Raw genomic sequence first — 19,514 nt, forward strand, 5'->3', positions numbered from 1 at the left:
ACCCCGCTCCTCCGCTCTCTCCACTGGCTTCCAGTTGAAGCTCGCATCCGCTACAAGACCATGGTGCTTGCCTACGGAGCTGTGAGGGGAACGGCACCTCAGTACCTCCAGGCTCTGATCAGGCCCTACGCCCAAACAAGGGCACTGCGTTCATCCACCTCTGGCCTGCTCGCCTCCCTACCACTGAGGAAGTACAGTTCCCGCTCAGCCCAGTCAAAACTGTTCGCTGCTCTGGCCCCCCAATGGTGGAACAAACTCCCTCACGACGCCAGGACAGCGGAGTCAATCACCACCTTCCGGAGACACCTGAAACCCCACCTCTTTAAGGAATACCTAGGATAGGATAAAGTAATCCTTCTCACCCCCCCACCCCCTTAAAAGATTTAGATGCACTATTGTAAAGTGGCTGTTCCACTGGATGTCATAAGGTGAATGCACCAATTTGTAAGTCGCTCTGGATAAGAGCGTCTGCTAAATGACTTAAATGTAATGTAAATGTAAGGACACTGGGTGAGATCTGGGCTACATCTCAAATGGCACGAGGGTTGACAAATCCCAAGAATAAATCATTTTCCTCCCGGGTAACCCGGTATTCCCCGCCAAAGCCGTTAGTGTCATTCAAAAGCATTATACAGTATATCAATAGGCCTATGTATGGATTTGATTAAAGCGTTGATATGTACATATACAATGCATTAACAAAGTATTCAGACCCCTTCCCTTTTTCCACTTTATGTTTCAGCTTTATTCTAAAATGAATGAAAATGTATTTAATACTAAAAACTGAAATATCACAGTTACATAAGTAGTTACATAAGTATTCAGACCCTTTACTCAGTACTTTGTTGAAGCACCTTTGATAGCGTTTACAGCCTTGAATTTTCATCCAAACTGACATTACAAGCTTGGCACACCTGTATTAGGGGAGTTTCTCCAATTCTTCTCAAGCTCTGTCAGGTTGGATAGGGAGCGTTGCTACACAGCTATTTTAGGTTTCTATAAAGATGTTCAATTGGGTTCAAGTCCGGGCTCTGGCTGGGACCCTCAAGGACATTCAGACTTGTCCCGAAGCCACTCCTGCGTTATCTTGGCTGTGTGCTTTGGGTCATTGTACTGTTGGAAGGTGAACCTTCGCCCCAGTCTGAGATCCTGAGCAGGTATTCATCAAGGATCTCTCTGTACTTTGCTTAATCTTTCCCTTGATCCTGACTAGTCTCCCAGTCCCTGCTGCTGAAAAACATCCCCACAGCATGATGCTGCCACCACCACGCTTCACCGTAGGGATGGTGCCAGGTTTCCTCCAGACGTGACGCTTGGCATTCCGGCCAAAGAGTTCATTCAAACCAAGGCCCTTCTCCGCCGATTGCTCAGTTTGGCCTGGCGACCAGCTCTAGGAAGAGTCTTGGTAGTTCCAAACTTCTTCCATTTAAGAATGATGGAGGCCACGGTCACGATCTGTGCCTCGACACATAACTGTCTTGGAGCTCTATGGGTATTCCTTCGACCTCATGGCTTGGTTTTGGCTCTGACATGCACTGTCAACTATGGGATCGTTATGTAGACAGGTGTGTGCCTTTCCAAATCATGTCCAATCAATTTAACTTACCACAGTTGGACCCCAATCAAGTTGTAGAAACAGCTCAAGGATGATCAATTGAAATAAAGATGCAGCTGAGCTCAATTTCATGTCTCGTAGAAAAGGGTCTGAATACTTATGTAAATAAGGTATTTCTGTTTTTTAAATTTGCTAACATTTCTAAAAACATGTTCGCCTTGTCATTATGGGGTATTATGTGTAGATTGATGAGGACATTTATGTAATCCATTTTAGAATAAGGCTGTAACGTAACAAAATGTGGAAAAAGGGGTCTGAATATTTTTTTTTCTCCAGGGAAAAGTGAATAGTTTTGGGTGGTAAATCCTCATACATCTCAGTAACCAGGTTTCCACCATTTAAACCTAAAAGGCACCCTATTCCCTATATAGCGCATGACTTCTGACCTGGGCCTATTCGACTCTGGTCAAAAGTAGTGCACTGTATAGTGTTATGGAATATGTTAGACTGCACACTACCACTTCCACTCAATTCCCCCAGGGGGCAGCAGCAACCGTGTCCAAGTGCTGAGCCTGACTGATAAGCACACAAGAGCTGCCAATTAAGGTGATGGTCAGTCAGTGTCCCAGCTGTTAAGCCGTGAGGCTGCTGGGTTAGCTTGGTGGCCATGATTTGCAATCTTGAGTTTAGGCCTGTTTGTAGTTTTCCTTTTTTCATCAGTTTGTTTCTGTCACCATCTGAACATAATAATCAACTTGGGCTTGCCGACCCAATGTAATCAAGACAATGCTGGACCTAAGGTAAGGTTGCCATCTCTCTGGGCACATGTGCATCCAAAGCAGTCTTCAAATGCTGATTTCCCACATAAATGTACACATTAATTTAGGTTAAAGACCAGTTAACTTGGCCTAAAAACAAAAAGTGCAGTTGATCTGTGATGGGTACTCTCAAGCAGTATTTTGTCAATGATAATGTCGCCCTCCAGTGGCTATGTCCAGTGCCACAAAAACTGTACCAAGGTATATACAGTCACCAAATCGGTGTGCATTTACAAAAGGTTATGGATGTATATAATAAAAACAACACACATATTTTCAAGTTTATTGAATTTTTTATATATTTTTTTCATATAAAATGACAAGGTCCAAGTTGTTTGGAAACCACTTTATTCCCCACCTGCAATTCTATGCAATTGGGAAGAAAAACATGGACAATCAATAATACACCCCCCACATACAGAAATGCATAGTGGTCTAGCAAACACATCCAGTAACTGCCTCCTCCAATGAGGTTCATTTCACCAATTGGGGTGCGTTCAATTCAATACAACGTTTGCTACGTTGCGGACACGCTTCCCCAAAATGGCGTGTACCGTTCAACAGCCTTTGACGTACATTTGCTTCTGTTTGGATAGTGCAGCGAGGTGTGGTTGATCAATATTGGTGTGACCATTTGAAAATCGTATAAACTCGTGCAGCACACACCATACACAGCCTCCCTCTGGGCCACCATAATCAACCCGCTTTTCCACTGGTCGTTCAGTGCAGTGCAGTTTCCGTTGAGCTAAACATTAAATACCATTGTAAACGCTCCTCTGGTTTGCACTAATGAGGTTCGATTCATTATTTTCCACCAATGAGGTTGGTTCATTACAGCTTTCCACCAATCAGTGCAGGCACCACTGACACTTTGGGTCTGCCCTCCACGTGTATTACCCTTTGTCACCATAAGGGTGTGTCATAGACCAAGCTCCACTAATGCAGTACCACCTCTCACCCACTGCCTCTGATCTAAAGTCAGTTTTGCTCTTCAGCCTGTCCAACTAGAGTGAATGCAGGGCAAGGCCCCCGGTCTCAGTGAATGTGGCTGGGCCAGTGAACCTCCAGAGTGGTGGACCTGCTTATCGAGTAAGAGTGTTTGCGTGAGAGAGATAAGAGCCTGTACGCAGTATGCGTGAGCGTGTGTCTTTGTGTGTGAGTCTTTACCACTCCTCACTCCGTAGAAGCTACAAACAGGAGTCCCAGTGCAGAGTGAGGTCCGAGCTGTCCAGAAAGTCTACTGAGAACACACTGGGGAGCGTGTGGGGGCCCAGAGGGGCAAGACTCGTTCCCCCTCCACCTCCCATGGAGATGTCTAGCCAGTCCATGCTGTCCAGGGCTGGGTCCCCGAAGTCAAGCCCTGCTGGGTGGGGGGAGAAGCCCAGGTCACTGGTGTCCATGTCCATCGGGGAGGGTGGATGGTCCAGGATGCTGGAGGTGCTAAGCATTTGGCTGTGGAGGTCGTCAATCAAAGTCAGGCCACCGTCAGGCTCCACTCCCAGGAGGGGCGTGCCGGTGGTGCTCTCCAGGAAATCCTCTAGACGACTACTTCCTGGGCAGGGCAATGGCAGCTGGGAGGGCAGGGCGGGTAGGGAGGGCTCGGGAGGGGGTGTGGGGGGCGACAGGTGGAGAGGGGACGAGGGAGGGGTGGGGGGGTTGGAGTGGAGGAGGGCCAGGGAAGGGTCTGCTCGGAATCCAGAGATTTCTGGGTGGGGAAGAGAAAGAAAACGCATAAATACTAACAATTATTAAACAAATGGGTTGGCGCTCATGTATTGGCAGTAAAACCGTACCTAAACCGGCCACGCGCATCGGCCATCGTGCGCAAATTGATTTTGTCCCCCCACACCAAACGCGATCATGACAAGCAGGTTGAAATATATTTATTTGGGTACAGGTTGAAAATCATTAAACATTTATGGAAATTTAGCTAGCTAGCCTGCTGTTGCTAGCTAATCTGTCCTGGGATATAAAGGTTGAGTTGTTATCTTACCTGAAATGCACAAGGTCCTCTACTCTGACAATTAATCCACACATAAAACGGTCAACCGAATCGTTTCAAGTCATCTCTCCTCCTTCCAGGCCTTTTCTTGTTTGGACTTTATATGGCGATTGGCATCTAACTTTCATAGTTACCATGACAACCGACCAAACTCAGTTAATTTTTCAATCACCCACGCGGGTATCTGCTTCTATAAACCAAATGAGGAGATGGGAGAAGCAGGACTTGCACCGCGTTCAGCATCACAAAGAGAACCGACTTCTATTTTAGGGCTTGGCAACGCAGTCTCTCATTGGCACACGCGACGCGAGCGGTGTGGTCAGCATGTAAGACATTATGAAGATATTTGTGTGAGTGTTGTGTGTACACTGCTCTGTTCGATTACCTCCACTCTTCAAGAGGATGTCAAACAGGTCGTCCATCTGTTGACTGCTCAGGCCGTTCTCCTGGGGGCAGAGAAGACATTTAGTACAGTTTACAGTACTCATGGCTGTTTAACAAAACCGGCAATCGTGTACAGTACTATAAAATCAACAACATACTGAGCAAATTTGAGATAAGACCAATGCTAACAGATGGACAGAGAAAATAAGAGATGGAAGAGAAAAATAATGAACAGGAAAGACATGGATAGACATGTGCAGAGGGACATGGCAGGAGTGAAGGACATACTTTGAGGCGTTGAGTGGAGGAGAAAGAGGTCTGTTTAGGAGAGGGAGGGGTGAACAATGTGTGCCGGTCAAAGGTCGGACACACTTCTCTCTGAAAGGGTGGAAGGAGAGAATAAAGAAAGGATGAGGGAAGGGGAAAGGAAATAGGCTACAAAGAAAGAATAAATGCAAGTAAAAAATATAGATGTAGATGAATGAAAAGCCAAATATGAGATGATAGTGGACATGCCATGAATGATCATTGCAGAATTGGTCTTACCTTGAGGAAGGGGGAAGCTGTGCTTGGGCTTTCAGACGAGTTGGACACCTCGTCAAAGAAAGGATGGAGATTGGGCGGAGCGGAGACAGACTGACTTGGCTCTGTTACTCCATTGGTCATGCCATTGGTCTCCAGATGTAGAACCGCCTTCTGTTCCTGAAGGAGAGAAAAAGGACAGTGATGATATTAAGAGTATTGCCAGACAGTGACAGCTAAAATTGTGTGTGTGAGAGCAGACTTTGTATTTGCCTTGATTTGTTGTAATTCTCATACCTTTTTGATAGGCTGGTTGACAGGGCCTGGTTGTAACTGTTGTTTTGATTGAGTGTCAGAGCTGAGTATCTCAGCTGGGGATTGGCTGGGGAGTTTGCCTGGAGTTGACTGCAATCGCTAGAGGACAAAATAGGGAGATTGAATTCACCAGTAAACATGGATGGATGTTGATTAAGCTGGCCCGGGTAAAAAATGATTGCATTTGTTTTGGATCGGGCTGCATCCCTGGTGTGAGTCCCGCTCTGGCCGACGTTGAAATCGGCAGAAAAAACAAAAGTGACGTAGGTTAAGCATGTGGAGTAATGAGTAGGATTTCACATGCAAAAGTGACGTAGGTTAAGCATGTGGAGTAATGAGTAGGATTTCACATGCAAAAGTGACGTAGGTTAAGCATGTGGAGTAATGAGTAGGATTTCACATGCAAAAGTGACGTAGGTTAAGCATGTGGAGTAATGAGTAGGATTTCACATGCAAAAGTGACGTAGGTTAAGCATGTGGAGTAATGAGTAGGATTTCACATGCAAAAGTGACGTAGGTTAAGCATGTGGAGTAATGAGTAGGATTTCACATGCAAAAGTGACGTAGGTTAAGCATGTGGAGTAATGAGTAGGATTTCACATGCAAAAGTGGAGCATGTGGAGTTAAGCATGCAAAAGTGGAGTAATGTGGAGTAATGGTATTTCACATGCAAAAGTGACGTAGGTTAAGCATGTGGAGTAATGAGTAGGATTTCACATGCAAAAGTGACGTAGGTTAAGCATGTGGAGTAATGAGTAGGATTTCACATGCAAAAGTGACGTAGGTTAAGCATGTGGAGTAATGAGTAGGATTTCACATGTAAAAGTGATGGCTTTTGATAAAAACGCTTTATGTGCCTTCCCAATGAAAACGAACATATTTTATGGAAAAGGGAAATGGTACGTTTTTGAACGATACATAAGGCTGCCTTGTTGACAATATGACTGGGAGAGTCAAAATCACGGAGTCAAAATGCAAGCAGAGATTAACCAATTAAAAATACTTCTGTAGTAATGATGATTGTGCAGTAGGCTATAGGCCCAATACATTATCACTGCACATTGGCAACGCATGAATTGCCCTTCCAATGTTGTTCTTCTCAGACCACTTTGAAATGATACCCCCCCCCCAAAAAAACAAATGGTATATGATCACACTAGTAATACAGTTGTGGCTAAAAATATTTGCACCCTTGCACCATTTCTTCCAGAAAACTGTTGAAAAAAATAATCATGTAGGTATCCACATATGCATGTCTTTGGTTTACAGTTAAAAAACTGCGTAGCCTAGTGGTTAGAGCGTTGGACTAGTAACCGAAAGGTTGCAAGTTCGAATCCCCGAGCTGACAAGGTACAAATCTGTCGTTCTGCCCCTGAACAGGCAGTTAACCCACTGTTCCCAGGCCGTCATTGAAAATAAGAATTTGTTCTTAACTGACTTGCCTAGTAAAATAAAGGTAAAAAAATACTAAAATGTCACAGACAATATTATTGGCACCTTCTAGAAGTAGTTAGAAATAATTCAATTTCAAGCTGGTGACTCTCCTTTACTTTGCAGGTGCCTGCAATATAAAAGTCACTCATTCAACCAGTTTGAATAGAGAAAAGTATTAATTCTCCTGTTTTGTGTCACTGTGTGTACCGCAATGAGCATGGAGAAAAGAAAACCAGAGAATTATCTGAGGAGGTCAGACAAGATTGTAGCCAAGCCTGGACAATCTCAAGGCTACAAGTCCATCTGCAGAGACCTTGGTGTTCCTGTTTCCACCGTACATAATGTTATCAAGATGTTCAAAGGCCCATGCCACTGTAGCCAACCTCCCTGGATGTGGCTGCAAGACAATCATCGATGGCTATAGGAAGCGCTTCATTTCAGTTATTTTGATCAAAGTCTAGGTTGTCAATTTTGTCAAGGCCATTTCTGTTAATTTTCTGATTTAAATGGATATATTGAGTTCTGAATCAAAAACAAAGGTTCTGTATTTGTTGAGTCTCTCTCTCTAGCCATGGTTTTCAAAGTTTTGAAATCTCACGTGATCAACATTGCTGTGCGTACATAGCTTCATTATTCAGTTTATGTTGTGAGGAAACCTAGGAGGCCTATAGATGAGGAGGCCTATAGATGAACTTGATTTGCTCTCTGGGCCTGGTGGGTAGGCAGAGTTCTACCTTCAGACATGAAATGGTTCAAAATTGGAACACTTTGCCTTCCCGGCGCTAGGGCTGTTGAATCAAGTGCACCTGCTTTCAACAGTGTGAAACAAATAATAACAAATAGGAAAGCAAGGCTTTATCGTTGTTTTTTTTTACAGAAATGTTTGGTGATCGACTACGAATGGCTTGGAGATTGACCAGTCAATCGAGTTGGTGACCACTGTACTAAGCTATATGGAATTGTTTTAAGAAGGTCATTTAGCTATTTGATTTACTGCTATTAGCCCATACAAAAGCATTGAATAACGGATTCACTACATGGAACAACAGATAGTCCCCAAAACAAATCTAAGGAAGTTTGTTCTGAAGTGTCAGTCCTATATCCGAGAGATAAACTATACATACAAAAGTATGTGAACACCCCTTCAAATTAGTGGATTTGGATATTTCAGCCACACTTGGTTGCTGAAAGGTGTATAAAATTGATGCAGAAGTGCAATTGGCGGATTGAGACGCATCTGATGCAAAAAAACACGTCTCCAGCTTAAACTGACAGAGTTTATTGTGGATTTTTGTATTATGCTAACTCGATTTCTACGTGGCCATGGACATCCAACCGAAGTGGTTTACTGCACTGTGCTACCATATTTTACAATAATTTTACCTCTTAAACTTCTTTGGGATAGGGGGCAGTATTTATCACGTCCGGATGAAAAGTGTGCCCAGAGTAAACTGCCTACTACTCAGGCCCAGAAGCTAGGATATGCATATTATTATTAGATTTGGATAGAAAGCACTGAATGATGTCTGTGAGTATAAAATAACTCACATGGCAGGCGAAAACCTGAGAACAATCCAACCAGGAAGTGGGAAATCTGAGGTTTGTAGTTTTTCAAGTGATTGCCTATCCAATATACAGTGTAAATGGGGTCAGATTGCACTTCCTAAGGCTTCCACTAGATGTCAACAGTCTTTAGAAAGTTGTTTCAGGCTTCTATTGTGAAAGGGGAGCGAATAAGACCACTCACAGTAGATGGCTCAGCTGAAAGCTATGAGTTATTTATCGCTCGCGGCCATGAACACAAGCTCCGTTCCCTTTCCTTTCTAATCACAAAGGAATTGTTCGGTTGGAATATTATTGAAGATTTATGATAAAAACATCCTAGAGATTGACTATATACATCGTTTGACATGTTTCTAAGAACTTTAATAGAACTTTTTTGACTTTTCGTCTAGACTTCGTGCCCGCGCCTTGTGCATTTGGATTGGTGAACTAGATAATCGCATGGTGTGCTTTCACTGTAAAGCTTTAAAACTGTAAAGCTTTCACTGTAAAGCTTTGAAATCTGACACAGCAGTTGCATTAAGGAGAAGTTTCTCGAATCCTATGTATAACACTTGTATCTTTCATCAACGTTTATGATGAGTATTTCTGTAAATTCATGTGGCTCTCTGCAAAATCACCAGATGTTTTGGAAGCAAAACATTACTGAACATAACGCGCCAATGTAAACTGAGATTTTTGGATATAAATATGAACTTTATCGAACAAAACATACTTGTATTGTGTAACATGAAGTCCTATGAGTGCCATCTGATGAAGATCAAAGGTTAGTGATTCATTTTATTTCTGCTTTTTGTGACTCCTCTCTTTGTCTGGAAAATGGCTGTATGTTTTTTGTGACTAGGTGCTGTCCTCAGATGGTATGCTTACACCGAAAAGCCTTTTTGAAATCGGACACTGTGGTTGGATTAACAAGAGGTTTATCTTTAAAATTGTGTATAATATTTGTATGGTTGAGGAATTTAATTATGAGATTTCTGTTTGAATTTGGCGCCCTGCACTTTCACTGGATGTTGGTCAGGTGGGACGGTAGCGTTACACCTAGCCTAGAGAGGTTTTAACATAGAAACCTGTAACACTTATTAGCAGATTTCCAGCGTAACTGTACCTGCAGTGTGATGCGTTGTGATCCACTAGTTTTGCCCAATGAGGTCATGCCGTTCTGGCCCTCTGCATTGTGATTGGTCAGTGCTATCAGGTAGTGGTTGCCGTTGCCGTCGGTGACAAGGGTGGGCGTGGTGCCCGACTTGAGGAGGTCCAATGAGAAGGTCTGGGCGGGGACCTGCATGCCATTCTGTTGGCCGATGAAGACAGGAGTGACCTAGAGAGAATAGGAGTAGAGAACAGACATATTCAAACCAACGGCCCAAAAGAGATGGGGAAGAGACAGACTTGGTTCCAAACCCAGGTCTTTGCCCGCTGAGGTCAAGAATAGTCTTCGGGTTTCAGACAAGTGTATTCCATTAAAAATGCATGTATGGTTTCAGACAAGGTTATTCTGTTAAAATATGAAATATGTACCTGATGTGCGGTGACTGTCTGCAGTGTGTATACCTATACCGTAGATCTATAGACTGTACGATATAGATCTGTAATGACTGAATGTACCTGTTGTGTGGTGACGGTCTGACTCAGTTGTTTGTTCTGCTGCTGTCTCTGGGCCTGTCTCTGCTGCTTCCTCTGCTGGGCCAGCAGCTGTTTGTGCTGCAGCTGGAGCTGTTTCTGCTGGGTCTGCTGGATGATCAGCTGCTGCAGCTGCTGCTGTTGCTGGAGTAGCATCTGGGCTGATGTCTTCTGCTGCTGCATCTGCTGTGTCTGTTGTTGCTGTTTTTGTTGCTGGAGCTGTTGGGACTGCTGTTGTTGTGTCTGAAGTAGTTGTTGTGTCTGTTGTTGAACCTGTATCCGGTGGATCTGCTGCAGTTTGAGCAGAGTCTGCTGGGAGCACTGTGTCGGCTGAGGCTGTCCCTTAGGCTGAGCTTCGTCCAACCCCTCCATCTCTTCTTGCGTCTCTACCTCCTTCTTGACCCTCACCATCTCTCCGTTGGTGAGAGTGGGATAGAGAATGGTTGAGGCTCTGATGGAGGTGGTTTTGGTTTGGGCCTCCTGGGCATAACCGTTTATCACCACACCCTGCATCTCTTTCAATCCTGTCTGTTTCCCGTGCTCCAGTTGCGAGCGCAGGGTCTCCACCAGCCTCTGTTTCTGCCTCAGCATGCGTGTCAGCTCCTCAATCTGCTTGTCCTTCTCCTGGAGCAACTGGTCCTTGTCCAAGGGGGAGGCCTCCATGGCTGCCCCAGGGGCTCCTGAGGGCTCCTGAGGTGGGGTGGCAGGCTGAGGCGCAGTGGGTGAAAGCCGAGACTGGGAGAGGCTGCAGGTGGGTAAGTGACCCTGGTTCTCCTCTTTGATGGAGGCTGGGGAAGGGTGCAGGCTGAGCTGGGTCAGGGGAGAGCTCACCATCTCCCCAAATAAGTCTCCATTACAGCTGGTCTCATCGGGGCTCATTACCGCCAGCGACCGTTCTGACGGGGTGGGAGACACAGGAGGGGAGGAGTTTGTACTCCCAAACCTCATAATACGGGCTGGAGCAGCACTCTGAGCCAATGAGAAAGCAGGTATCTTCCCGCCTGCCTCTCCTGATTGGTGGGTGAGGGTATTGGTCCCTGCATGGGGGGGGGCAGAGATGGTGAAGCCAGCAGGTTGGGTTGAGGCGTGCTGTGGGGTTGGTAGGCTGGGTTTAGGTGTTACAGTCGCAGTAACACCAGCTCCACCTCCACCATTCTGCTCCTGGTAGTTCCTCAGCCTCTCGATAAGGTCCATCTTAGTGCCAGATACGGTCAGACTCCGCAGTTTCAGCTCCTGTTTCAGCTCAGCAACCTGGAGGGGAGAAGAAGAGTTATGATTCTGATCCTTACCCCCTTGTTAAGTACACTATATATATACAAAAGTATGTGCACACTCCATTCAAATTAGTGGACTCGGCTATTTCAGCAACACCCGTTAGTGACAGATGTATGAAATCGAGCACACAGCCATGCAATCTCCATAGACAAACATTGACTGTAGAATGGCCTTACTGAAGAGCTCAGTGACTTTCAATGTGGCACCGTCATAAGATGCCACCTTTCCAAAAAGTCAGTTCGTCAAATTTCTGCCCTGCTAGAGCTGCCCTGGTCAACTGTAAGTGCTGTTATTGTGAAGTGGAAATGTCTAGGAGAGACAACGGCTCAGCCGCGAAGTGGTAGGTCACACAAGCTCACAGAACAGCACCGCTGAGTGCTGACTTTGTTTGCAAGACTCACTACCAAGTTCCAAACTGCCTCTGGAAGCAAGGTCAGCACTAGAACTGCTCATCGGCAGCCACACGAAAGCCTAAGATCACAATGCGCAATGCCAAGCGCCCGTTTGAGTGGTGTAAAGCTTGCCGCCATTGGACTCTGGAGCAGTGGAAATGCATTCTCTCGAGTGATGAATCACGCTTCACCATCTGGCATCTACTCACTTTGAAGTCATCCAGGTTGGCTGGTAGCGTTAAAGGTTTGGCCCCTCCCACAGGGGTTTGGCTCTGACGACTTGGCCCATGCTGATTGGAAGGGGCCGGGGTCGTCGGGGGAACACTGCGTGAAGGGGAGGGGCCGGGGTGTGTTGAAGTTGGCTGCTCTGCAGGTGGTCTGAGGAGAAACAAGAAACAGAGAAGTGAGTCCACACGCACACAGGGTGGCACAGTCACTTTAACACACAAAACCACATGCCATTAAACAGCATGGAGTGAATTTTGTGATGCCTCTTATTTTCAAACACACATTGCCAATTCCAATTCCAATTCCAATCCCAACACACACACACCTTTCCCTCACACACTCACTTGGGTGGTGCTGGGAGGATGGTGTGGTAGTTGTAGTGCTGCTGCTGCTGTTGGTTGAGGATCTGCAGCTGGAGGAAGAGTTGCTGCTGGTGGAGGATCTTGGCGTAGGTGGAGTCCAGCTGAGGGGGAGGCTCCCGGTCAGCCTTCTGGTCCGGAGGGATGTACTGGTGGTACTTCAGTTTCTTCACCTTGGGCTTCACGTCTTTTGACTTCTTAGGCCTCTGGGAGAGGCGCTCCAAGCTGGGCTTGGACTGGAACAGAGTTTACAGGGAGAGGGGGAGGGATCGATAGAGTGAGCGAGCGAGATCAAGGGAGGGAGGGTAAGAGTAAGTAAGATATGATTGTATACAGAAAGTATTACATTCCAACCTTCATAGCAAGATATTCAGACTAACAACAGGGGATGTCCCTCACCTTGGTTTGACCACTGACAGGGCGGGAAGCAACTGGCGTCACTGTCCCATTGGTCAGCTTCTGTCGTTGGAAGGAGTCATGGTCATTCAGCAACAGCGGAGGAGGGGGAGGGGGAGGAGGGACCTGGGTAAGGAACTAAGAAAACATCTGATTGGTCAGTTGAAGCGCCAATAATGGGACAACTCACATGATTACTCGTCTATGTAATCTCCATTCTGTGGCTATAAGTACAAAAATAAAAAATATTTTTTAGAATGATCTGTACCTGTGAGGGGGACATGTCCCCGTTCTGAGTGAGCATGTCAGAGGGTGACAGCTGGGAGACAGCACCCAGTGGAGAGTCGTGATTGGCTAGAGTGTCCGGAGAAAACGCATCACTGCTGTCCTCGTCCAATGAGGACTCTCCTGCACCCTTTGGAGAATCTGTGTGTGGTAGAGAGTAGAGGTCGACCGATTAATCAGAATGTCCGATTTCAAGTTTTCATAACAATCGGAAATCGTTATTTTTGGGTGCAGAGTTGCCGATTTTTTAAAATATATATATTTTTTATACCTTTATTTAACTAGGCAAGTCAGTTAAGAACACATTCTTATTTTCAATGACGGCCTAGGAACGGTGGGTTAACTTGCCTTATTCAGGGACAGAACGACAGATTTTCACCTTGTCAATCTTGCAACCTTACAGTTAACTAGTCCAACCCAATAACGACCTGCCTCTCTCTCGTTGCACTCCACAAGGAGAATGCTTGTTACGCGAATGCAGTAAGCCAAGGTAAATTGCTAGCTAGCATTAAACTTATCTTATAAAAAACAATCAATCATAATCACTAGTTAACTACACATGGTTGATGATATTACTAGATATTATCTAGAGTGTCCTGCGTTGCATATAATCTGACTGAGAATACAAGCATACAAGTATCTAAGTATCTGACTGAGCGGTGGTAGGCAGAAGTAGGCGCGTAAACATTCATTCAAACAGCACTTTCGTGCGTTTTGCCAGCAGCTCTTCGTTGTGCGTCAAGCATTGCGCTGTTTATGACAAGCCTATCAACTCCCGAGATGAGTCTGGTGTAACCGAAGTGAAATGGCTAGCTAGTTAGAGCGCGCTAATAGCGTTTCAAACATCACTCGCTCTGAGCCTTCTAGTAGTTGTTCCCCTTGCTCTGCATGGGTAACGCTGCTTCAATGGTGGCTGTTGTCGTTGTGTTGCTGGTTCGAGCCCAGGGAGGAGCGAGGAGAGGGACGGAAGCTATACTGTTACACTGGCAATACTAAAGTGCCTATAAGAACATCCAATAGTCAAAGGTTAATGAAATACAAATGGTATAGAGGGAAATAATCATACAATTCCTATAATAACTACAACCTAAAACTTCTTACCTGGGAATATTGAAGACTCATGTTAAAAGGAACCACCAGCTTTCACATGTTCTCATGGTCTGAGCAAGGAACTGAAACGTTAGCTTTCTTACATAGCACATATTGCACTTTTACTTTCATCTCCAACACTTTGTTTTTGCATTATTTAAACCAAATTGAACATGTTTCATTATTTACTTGAAGCTAAATTGATTTGATTGATATTAAGTTAAAATAAGTGTTCATTCAGTAGTTGTAATTGTCATTATTACAAATAAACAAATTAATAAAAAATTGGCCGATTAATCGGCAGCAGCGGTTTTGAGCCCCCAATAATCGGTATCGGCGTTGAAAAATCATAATCGGTCGACCTCTAGTAGAGAGAGTAATTAAACCTATATTTCACCGTTCTTCTCACCAAACAAATGATCTTCTACAAAAACTAGTTGGTAAGTTGTGAGGTTCAGTATCACTACAACAAACATCTGTATTTCAAACTGTGAGATTAGTAATTGGCAATGCATCAAGAGGAGATTGCCAAACTAGAATGACTAATGATGGTCTCAGTCTCCACCATGAGGATTTTGCAATAACAATTTCCTGACACCAGTTCAGTACTGTGACATTGCAATGATAACATTTTGAGGAACATTTGAACTGTGTGTGTATTGCAGTAGACAGTGCGTGTCCATACCCAGTAGTGAGTGTTGCAGAGGACAGTCCAAGTCTACAGGCAGGATGTTCTTGTGGATGAGCTCTATAGGGCCAGGTCTGTGGGAGATCTTATCATTGAGGTCATCAGCCAGCCTGGCCCTCTTCAGCTGCAGCTGCTTGGCCTGCAGAGACGGCTCTGCTGACGTCTCTGTGTGAAGAGAAAAACACACACGGTTTCACAAGGATGTACAGTCACCACTCAATTAAGTACACAAAGTCCACAAACAAGTGCATAACTAAACATAGTTATGTATATAGAGCAGCACAAACAGACGTGGTATAGTTGGCTCAATGTAACCACGTCAAGAAGTAGCGTGTGACGGTGTAGTTCTGTGGTGATCAGAAAGGGGGCGCTGTGACTCACCCTCCAGTATGTGCATCCTGACCAGCTCTGAGCGCTCAGGACGACTCCTGATCTTCCTCTTCAGATAGTCCTCAGTCTGGAAGGGAGGAGAGGGGGGTGGGAGAAGAGATAGTGCGAAGGGAGAGATGAAATAAGTATGGGAGAGGAGAAGGGTGGAAAAGGAGAGAGAGAGAGAGGGGGGTGAGAGAAGAGATAGTGCGAAGAGAGAGCGAGAGAGCGATGAGTGTTGTCTCAGAGAGAGGATGCAGTTCAACAAAGAGTGCACATATTGAACTACAGAAAGAAAGACCGACGTGGAGAGACTCACCCTGGCTCTCTCCAGACTCCTCCGCTGCTCATGGAAGGCTGCCGGACTCTTCAGTGCTGTGGACAGTGAGGGAAAGAGGGAGAAACGACGAAGGAAGACAGAATGAACGAAGGAGTACAGACTATGCTGTGAGCTCTTCACCACCACTGGAGATTGACAGTGTGAGAACACACACTCAAAGCAGAACTCTATATGAAAAGGTCAGAGGAGTTATAACCACCAAACAGTAAGAGAAAATAGAACAGTGTGTTTTTGTATTGACTGGTGCCTGACCTGTTTCACCAGAACAGTGAAGGAGGAACAGCCTGCTATAGTATGAGAGAGGTGTACGTCTGAGAACAATCAATAAAGATCTGAATAACAGACCAGACAGGATCTTTAAGGAGGGGCGGACAGATGAGAGAGAGGAGTGATGGAAAGTCTTTCTGAGGGGGACTTTCTACATCCATCACTCTTCAACTGTATTGGTCCTCAGCATGTCCCTGTCTGTGTTTGTCTGTGTGTGTGTCTGTGTGTGTCACTAAGCATCTCACCCCAGCAGCCCCCATCAGAACACAAATGTGGACATACACGTAAGCACACAAACATACACACCAAAACAAGTACAAGACACACACAGCGGAAAGTTGAAAAGGATGATGAGGGACACTGGAGATTTCATCATCACATCACCCGTGTGTGTGTGTGTGTGTGTGTGTGTGTGTGTGTGTGTGTGTGTGTGTGTGTGTGTGTCCATTGTGGGACGTAATGCTGGTTTACAGGAAAGGGTCAAGCCAGAGGTTAGGAGGTCAACCGGGGGGATGGGGTCACAGACTAGCAGGCCTAAATATTGGCCTAACCACTCATATCAAGTCAACATTTGTCTCCAAATACATGCAAATGGATCATGGAGGATCCTGTCTACTCTGTAATTCACAGTTATTTATATATCCAACTGTACCTTGACTGTAAATCCATGACATGAGCACTACCGTCAACAGACAACGGTTTTACCGTCAAGGCCCTGTATTCTGCTATAGCCTTGGGCCTTAGTCATAACAAGTGACTTATAAAGGTTGGGTTGTAATGCCTCCCCCACAGGAAGACAACCTGATCCTCAGTAATCTGGACTAATCTGGAATAAAGTCCTGTATGTATGTCTGTCTCTCTGTGCAGGGTAACTGTGTAGATACACAGTAGATACACAGTTCCCCTGACCTGTTGTTGTTGTGTAATAAGAGTGGGAGCACAGAGGAGAGGCCCATCTTAGGGCCAGGTTAGCCACTTTGCACTTTGTGACCCATCGTAACTAGCCTAGCACAACCATCCGGAGCTCTCGCAAGCTTACATACATACTGTTGAAGTGAAGCAAAACAAGAGTGACGCGGTCAGGATGGTCTTGGATCAGGCTAGGTCATAACAGAAGCAAATCCTGAATTGAAAATCAAACAGACCCCAACCGAGGTGCAGACTGAGTGCACTTGTCAAGGAGAGTCCGTGACAACGCTGTCACTGACAGTGACAATTGTGGCCTTGTTAGGGTCCTTCTGAAGGGTGCAGGTTAGGGAGTTAGTCAGCTTCTCTCTCCAGTAAGAACCGAGAGATAGCCCATGCACTTCCTCCTTCCTACAGCTGAACACTGAGTCTCTTCAGCTACTGAACAGAGCACAGAAGGGGAAGCTGGCTGGCGCACTTGATAACACAACATCGCAAAACACAAGACAACACAATGCAAATGACAACGCTAACACAACACAACAGGCCTGTCTGTCCAATGGAACCGGAACAGAAACTGTGCTGGTCAAGCATGCAGAGTGATATTCTATTATATTTGCTGCTCTAGACAATAGAGATAAGGATAAAGAGTTTGGGCACTACTTACGTGGCATGATCCCTTGGCTGACCAGTTCCTCCCGGGTGCGTCTCTGCTGTAGTTTGAGCTGGAGGACTGCATGAGGACAGTGAGAGAGAGGTAGAGGAGAGTCAGCATCTGCCAGCATGGAAACAACAACAACAACCTCTTCAAAACAAGAGTTTCAGGTCCAGACTGCCATCCTACACTGAAGAATCCATCTGCAGGGCAGAGAGGGTATCCTTATGTCAACAAACACACGAGCAGATGGATAGAGCAGGACTCAATGGACAGAACCCTCACTATTTTTTACTTCCTCCCTCACTATTTTTTTTTGCTGTTGCAAAGGAGGGCGGAGTACAGTGACATTATTACACACTTCCTGTTTCTAAACTCAAAGTGCGCTTATAAAAACACAGAAGAATGTGTGTTTGAGACAGACTCCTTGTTGCATGTACGCCTGACACATCGTTATTTCAAAACAGGAAACATCTCTTACATAACGACTCAGAGATACAGTCAGTAATACAATCACACAGTAAGTCTTGTCTGTCAGCATACTTTTCTCACTGTTTAACCACTTAGCATGAGCTATTAATTCATTCCTCACAGTAGCCTGTATTATCAAGCCAGCTATGGTATACTTCCTTTAATTGTTGAAAGATTTGCAGTACAAACTATTAAGTACTGCAAATCTTGCAACAATTAAAGGAAGTAAGTAGACCCTTATCAGTCTTCCAATCAGAACAACTGACCACCTAAATGACTGTGTTTATGAGTCACACTGGTGGCAGGTAGCTTAACAGTTAGAGCTTTGAGCCAGTAACCTAAAGGTCAGAATCCCCAAGCCGACAAAGTGAAAAATCTGTCAACGTGCCCTTGAGCAAGCCACTTAACCCTTTTCTCCAGGGTCGCCGTTGATAATGGCTGACCCTGGCCATGACCCCACTCTCTGAGAGTGTCTCTGTGGAGTTGGGATTAGCAAAAAGCACATTTCCAATTCATATAGGCCAAATATAAGCACCCACCTATTTATTATTATAATAGATACACATCTCTCTGTCCTGCTACTGTGTCAGTAACTTGTTGTGACCTTTTTGTTAACCAGGCTTTCTGGGAAACTCACCCCTGGTTTAATTATTGTATGCACTCAGGAGAGTCCCAAGCCACTGCTGCATTTCTAGGAGTGGACTATTTCTTGGTCATCAGTTCCCGTCTCTATGTAGTAGGCTAGTCTCTGTGGAGCGGCCACATGCAGAGCGTATATATATGTGTGTGTGTGTGTGTGTGTGTGTGTGTGTGTGTGTGTGTGTGTGTGTGTGTGTGTGTGTGTGTGTGTGTGTGTGTGTGTGTCTTTCTCTCTCGCCGGGTCCTTTAAGGGCAGGAGAACCTGTTAGGGAGGGCTGATACAATGACATCATCAGAAGTGCCAGGCAGTCTGAGTCTAGTCAGCTGTTCTTTTTATTTTATTCCTTTTATTTCACCTTTATTTAACCAGGTAGGCCAGTTGAGGACAAGTTCTCATTTGCAACTGCGACCTGGCCAAGATAAAGCAAAGCAGTGCGACAAAAACAACAGAGTTACACATAAACAAACATATCGTCAAAAACACAATATAAAAAATCTAAATACAGTGTGTGCAAATGTAGACGAGTAGGGAGGTATGGCAATAAATAGGCCATAAAGGCGAAAGAATTACAATTTAGCGTTAACACTGGAGTGCTAGACGTGCAGATGATTTTAGAAAGAAAGGGTCCAGATTGTCTAGCCCAACGGATATGTGGGATCCAGATTTTGCAGCTCTTCCAGAACATCAGCTGTCCGGATTTTGGTGAAGGAGAAGCGAGGGGGGGGTGGCTTGGGCAAGTTGCTGCAAGTAGTTGTTGGTCCGGGGTAGGGGTAGCCAGGTGAAATGATCCGATTATCGTAGATTTATCGGTGGTGACAGTGTTTCCTAGCCTCAGTGCAGTGGGCAGCTGGGAGGATGTGCTCTTATTCTCCATGGACTTTACAGTGTCCCAAAACTTTTTAGAATTAAGTGTTTGAAAAAGCTAGCCTTAGCTTTCC

General features: G+C 45.2%; 1 protein-coding gene across 7 annotated transcripts in view; it reads right to left on the reverse strand.

Moving 5' to 3' along the window:
- Nucleotides 1-2,704: 2,704 nt before the first annotated feature.
- LOC118402994 (myocardin-related transcription factor A-like) overlaps nt 2,705-19,514 on the reverse strand; it is a 49,872-nt gene continuing 33,062 nt past the window's right edge. For 5 of the 7 annotated variants that reach the window (XM_035801415.2, XM_035801412.2, XM_035801416.2 and 2 more), the window contains 15 exons: nt 17,478-17,543; nt 15,617-15,672; nt 15,310-15,385; nt 14,926-15,093; nt 13,135-13,292; nt 12,870-13,004; nt 12,456-12,706; nt 12,093-12,261; nt 10,202-11,467; nt 9,702-9,914; nt 5,579-5,695; nt 5,306-5,461; nt 5,048-5,137; nt 4,761-4,821; nt 2,705-4,078 (listed from right to left, as the gene is read on the reverse strand). In XM_035801415.2, the coding sequence (XP_035657308.1) occupies nt 3,561-4,078; nt 4,761-4,821; nt 5,048-5,137; nt 5,306-5,461; nt 5,579-5,695; nt 9,702-9,914; nt 10,202-11,467; nt 12,093-12,261; nt 12,456-12,706; nt 12,870-13,004; nt 13,135-13,292; nt 14,926-15,093; nt 15,310-15,385; nt 15,617-15,672; nt 17,478-17,543 (3,500 nt within the window). In that variant the 3' untranslated portion in view covers nt 2,705-3,560. Of the gene's footprint in view, nt 4,079-4,760; nt 4,822-5,047; nt 5,138-5,305; nt 5,462-5,578; nt 5,696-9,701; nt 9,915-10,201; nt 11,468-12,092; nt 12,262-12,455; nt 12,707-12,869; nt 13,005-13,134; nt 13,293-14,925; nt 15,094-15,309; nt 15,386-15,616; nt 15,673-17,477; nt 17,544-18,573; nt 19,271-19,514 lie in introns of those variants that run through there. The other 2 variants (XM_035801418.2, XM_035801413.2) reach the window with 2 other exon arrangements.

The sequence above is a fragment of the Oncorhynchus keta genome, chromosome 24 (genome assembly GCF_023373465.1).
Source record: "Oncorhynchus keta strain PuntledgeMale-10-30-2019 chromosome 24, Oket_V2, whole genome shotgun sequence".
In the NCBI taxonomy this organism is placed as follows: domain Eukaryota; kingdom Metazoa; phylum Chordata; class Actinopteri; order Salmoniformes; family Salmonidae; genus Oncorhynchus; species Oncorhynchus keta.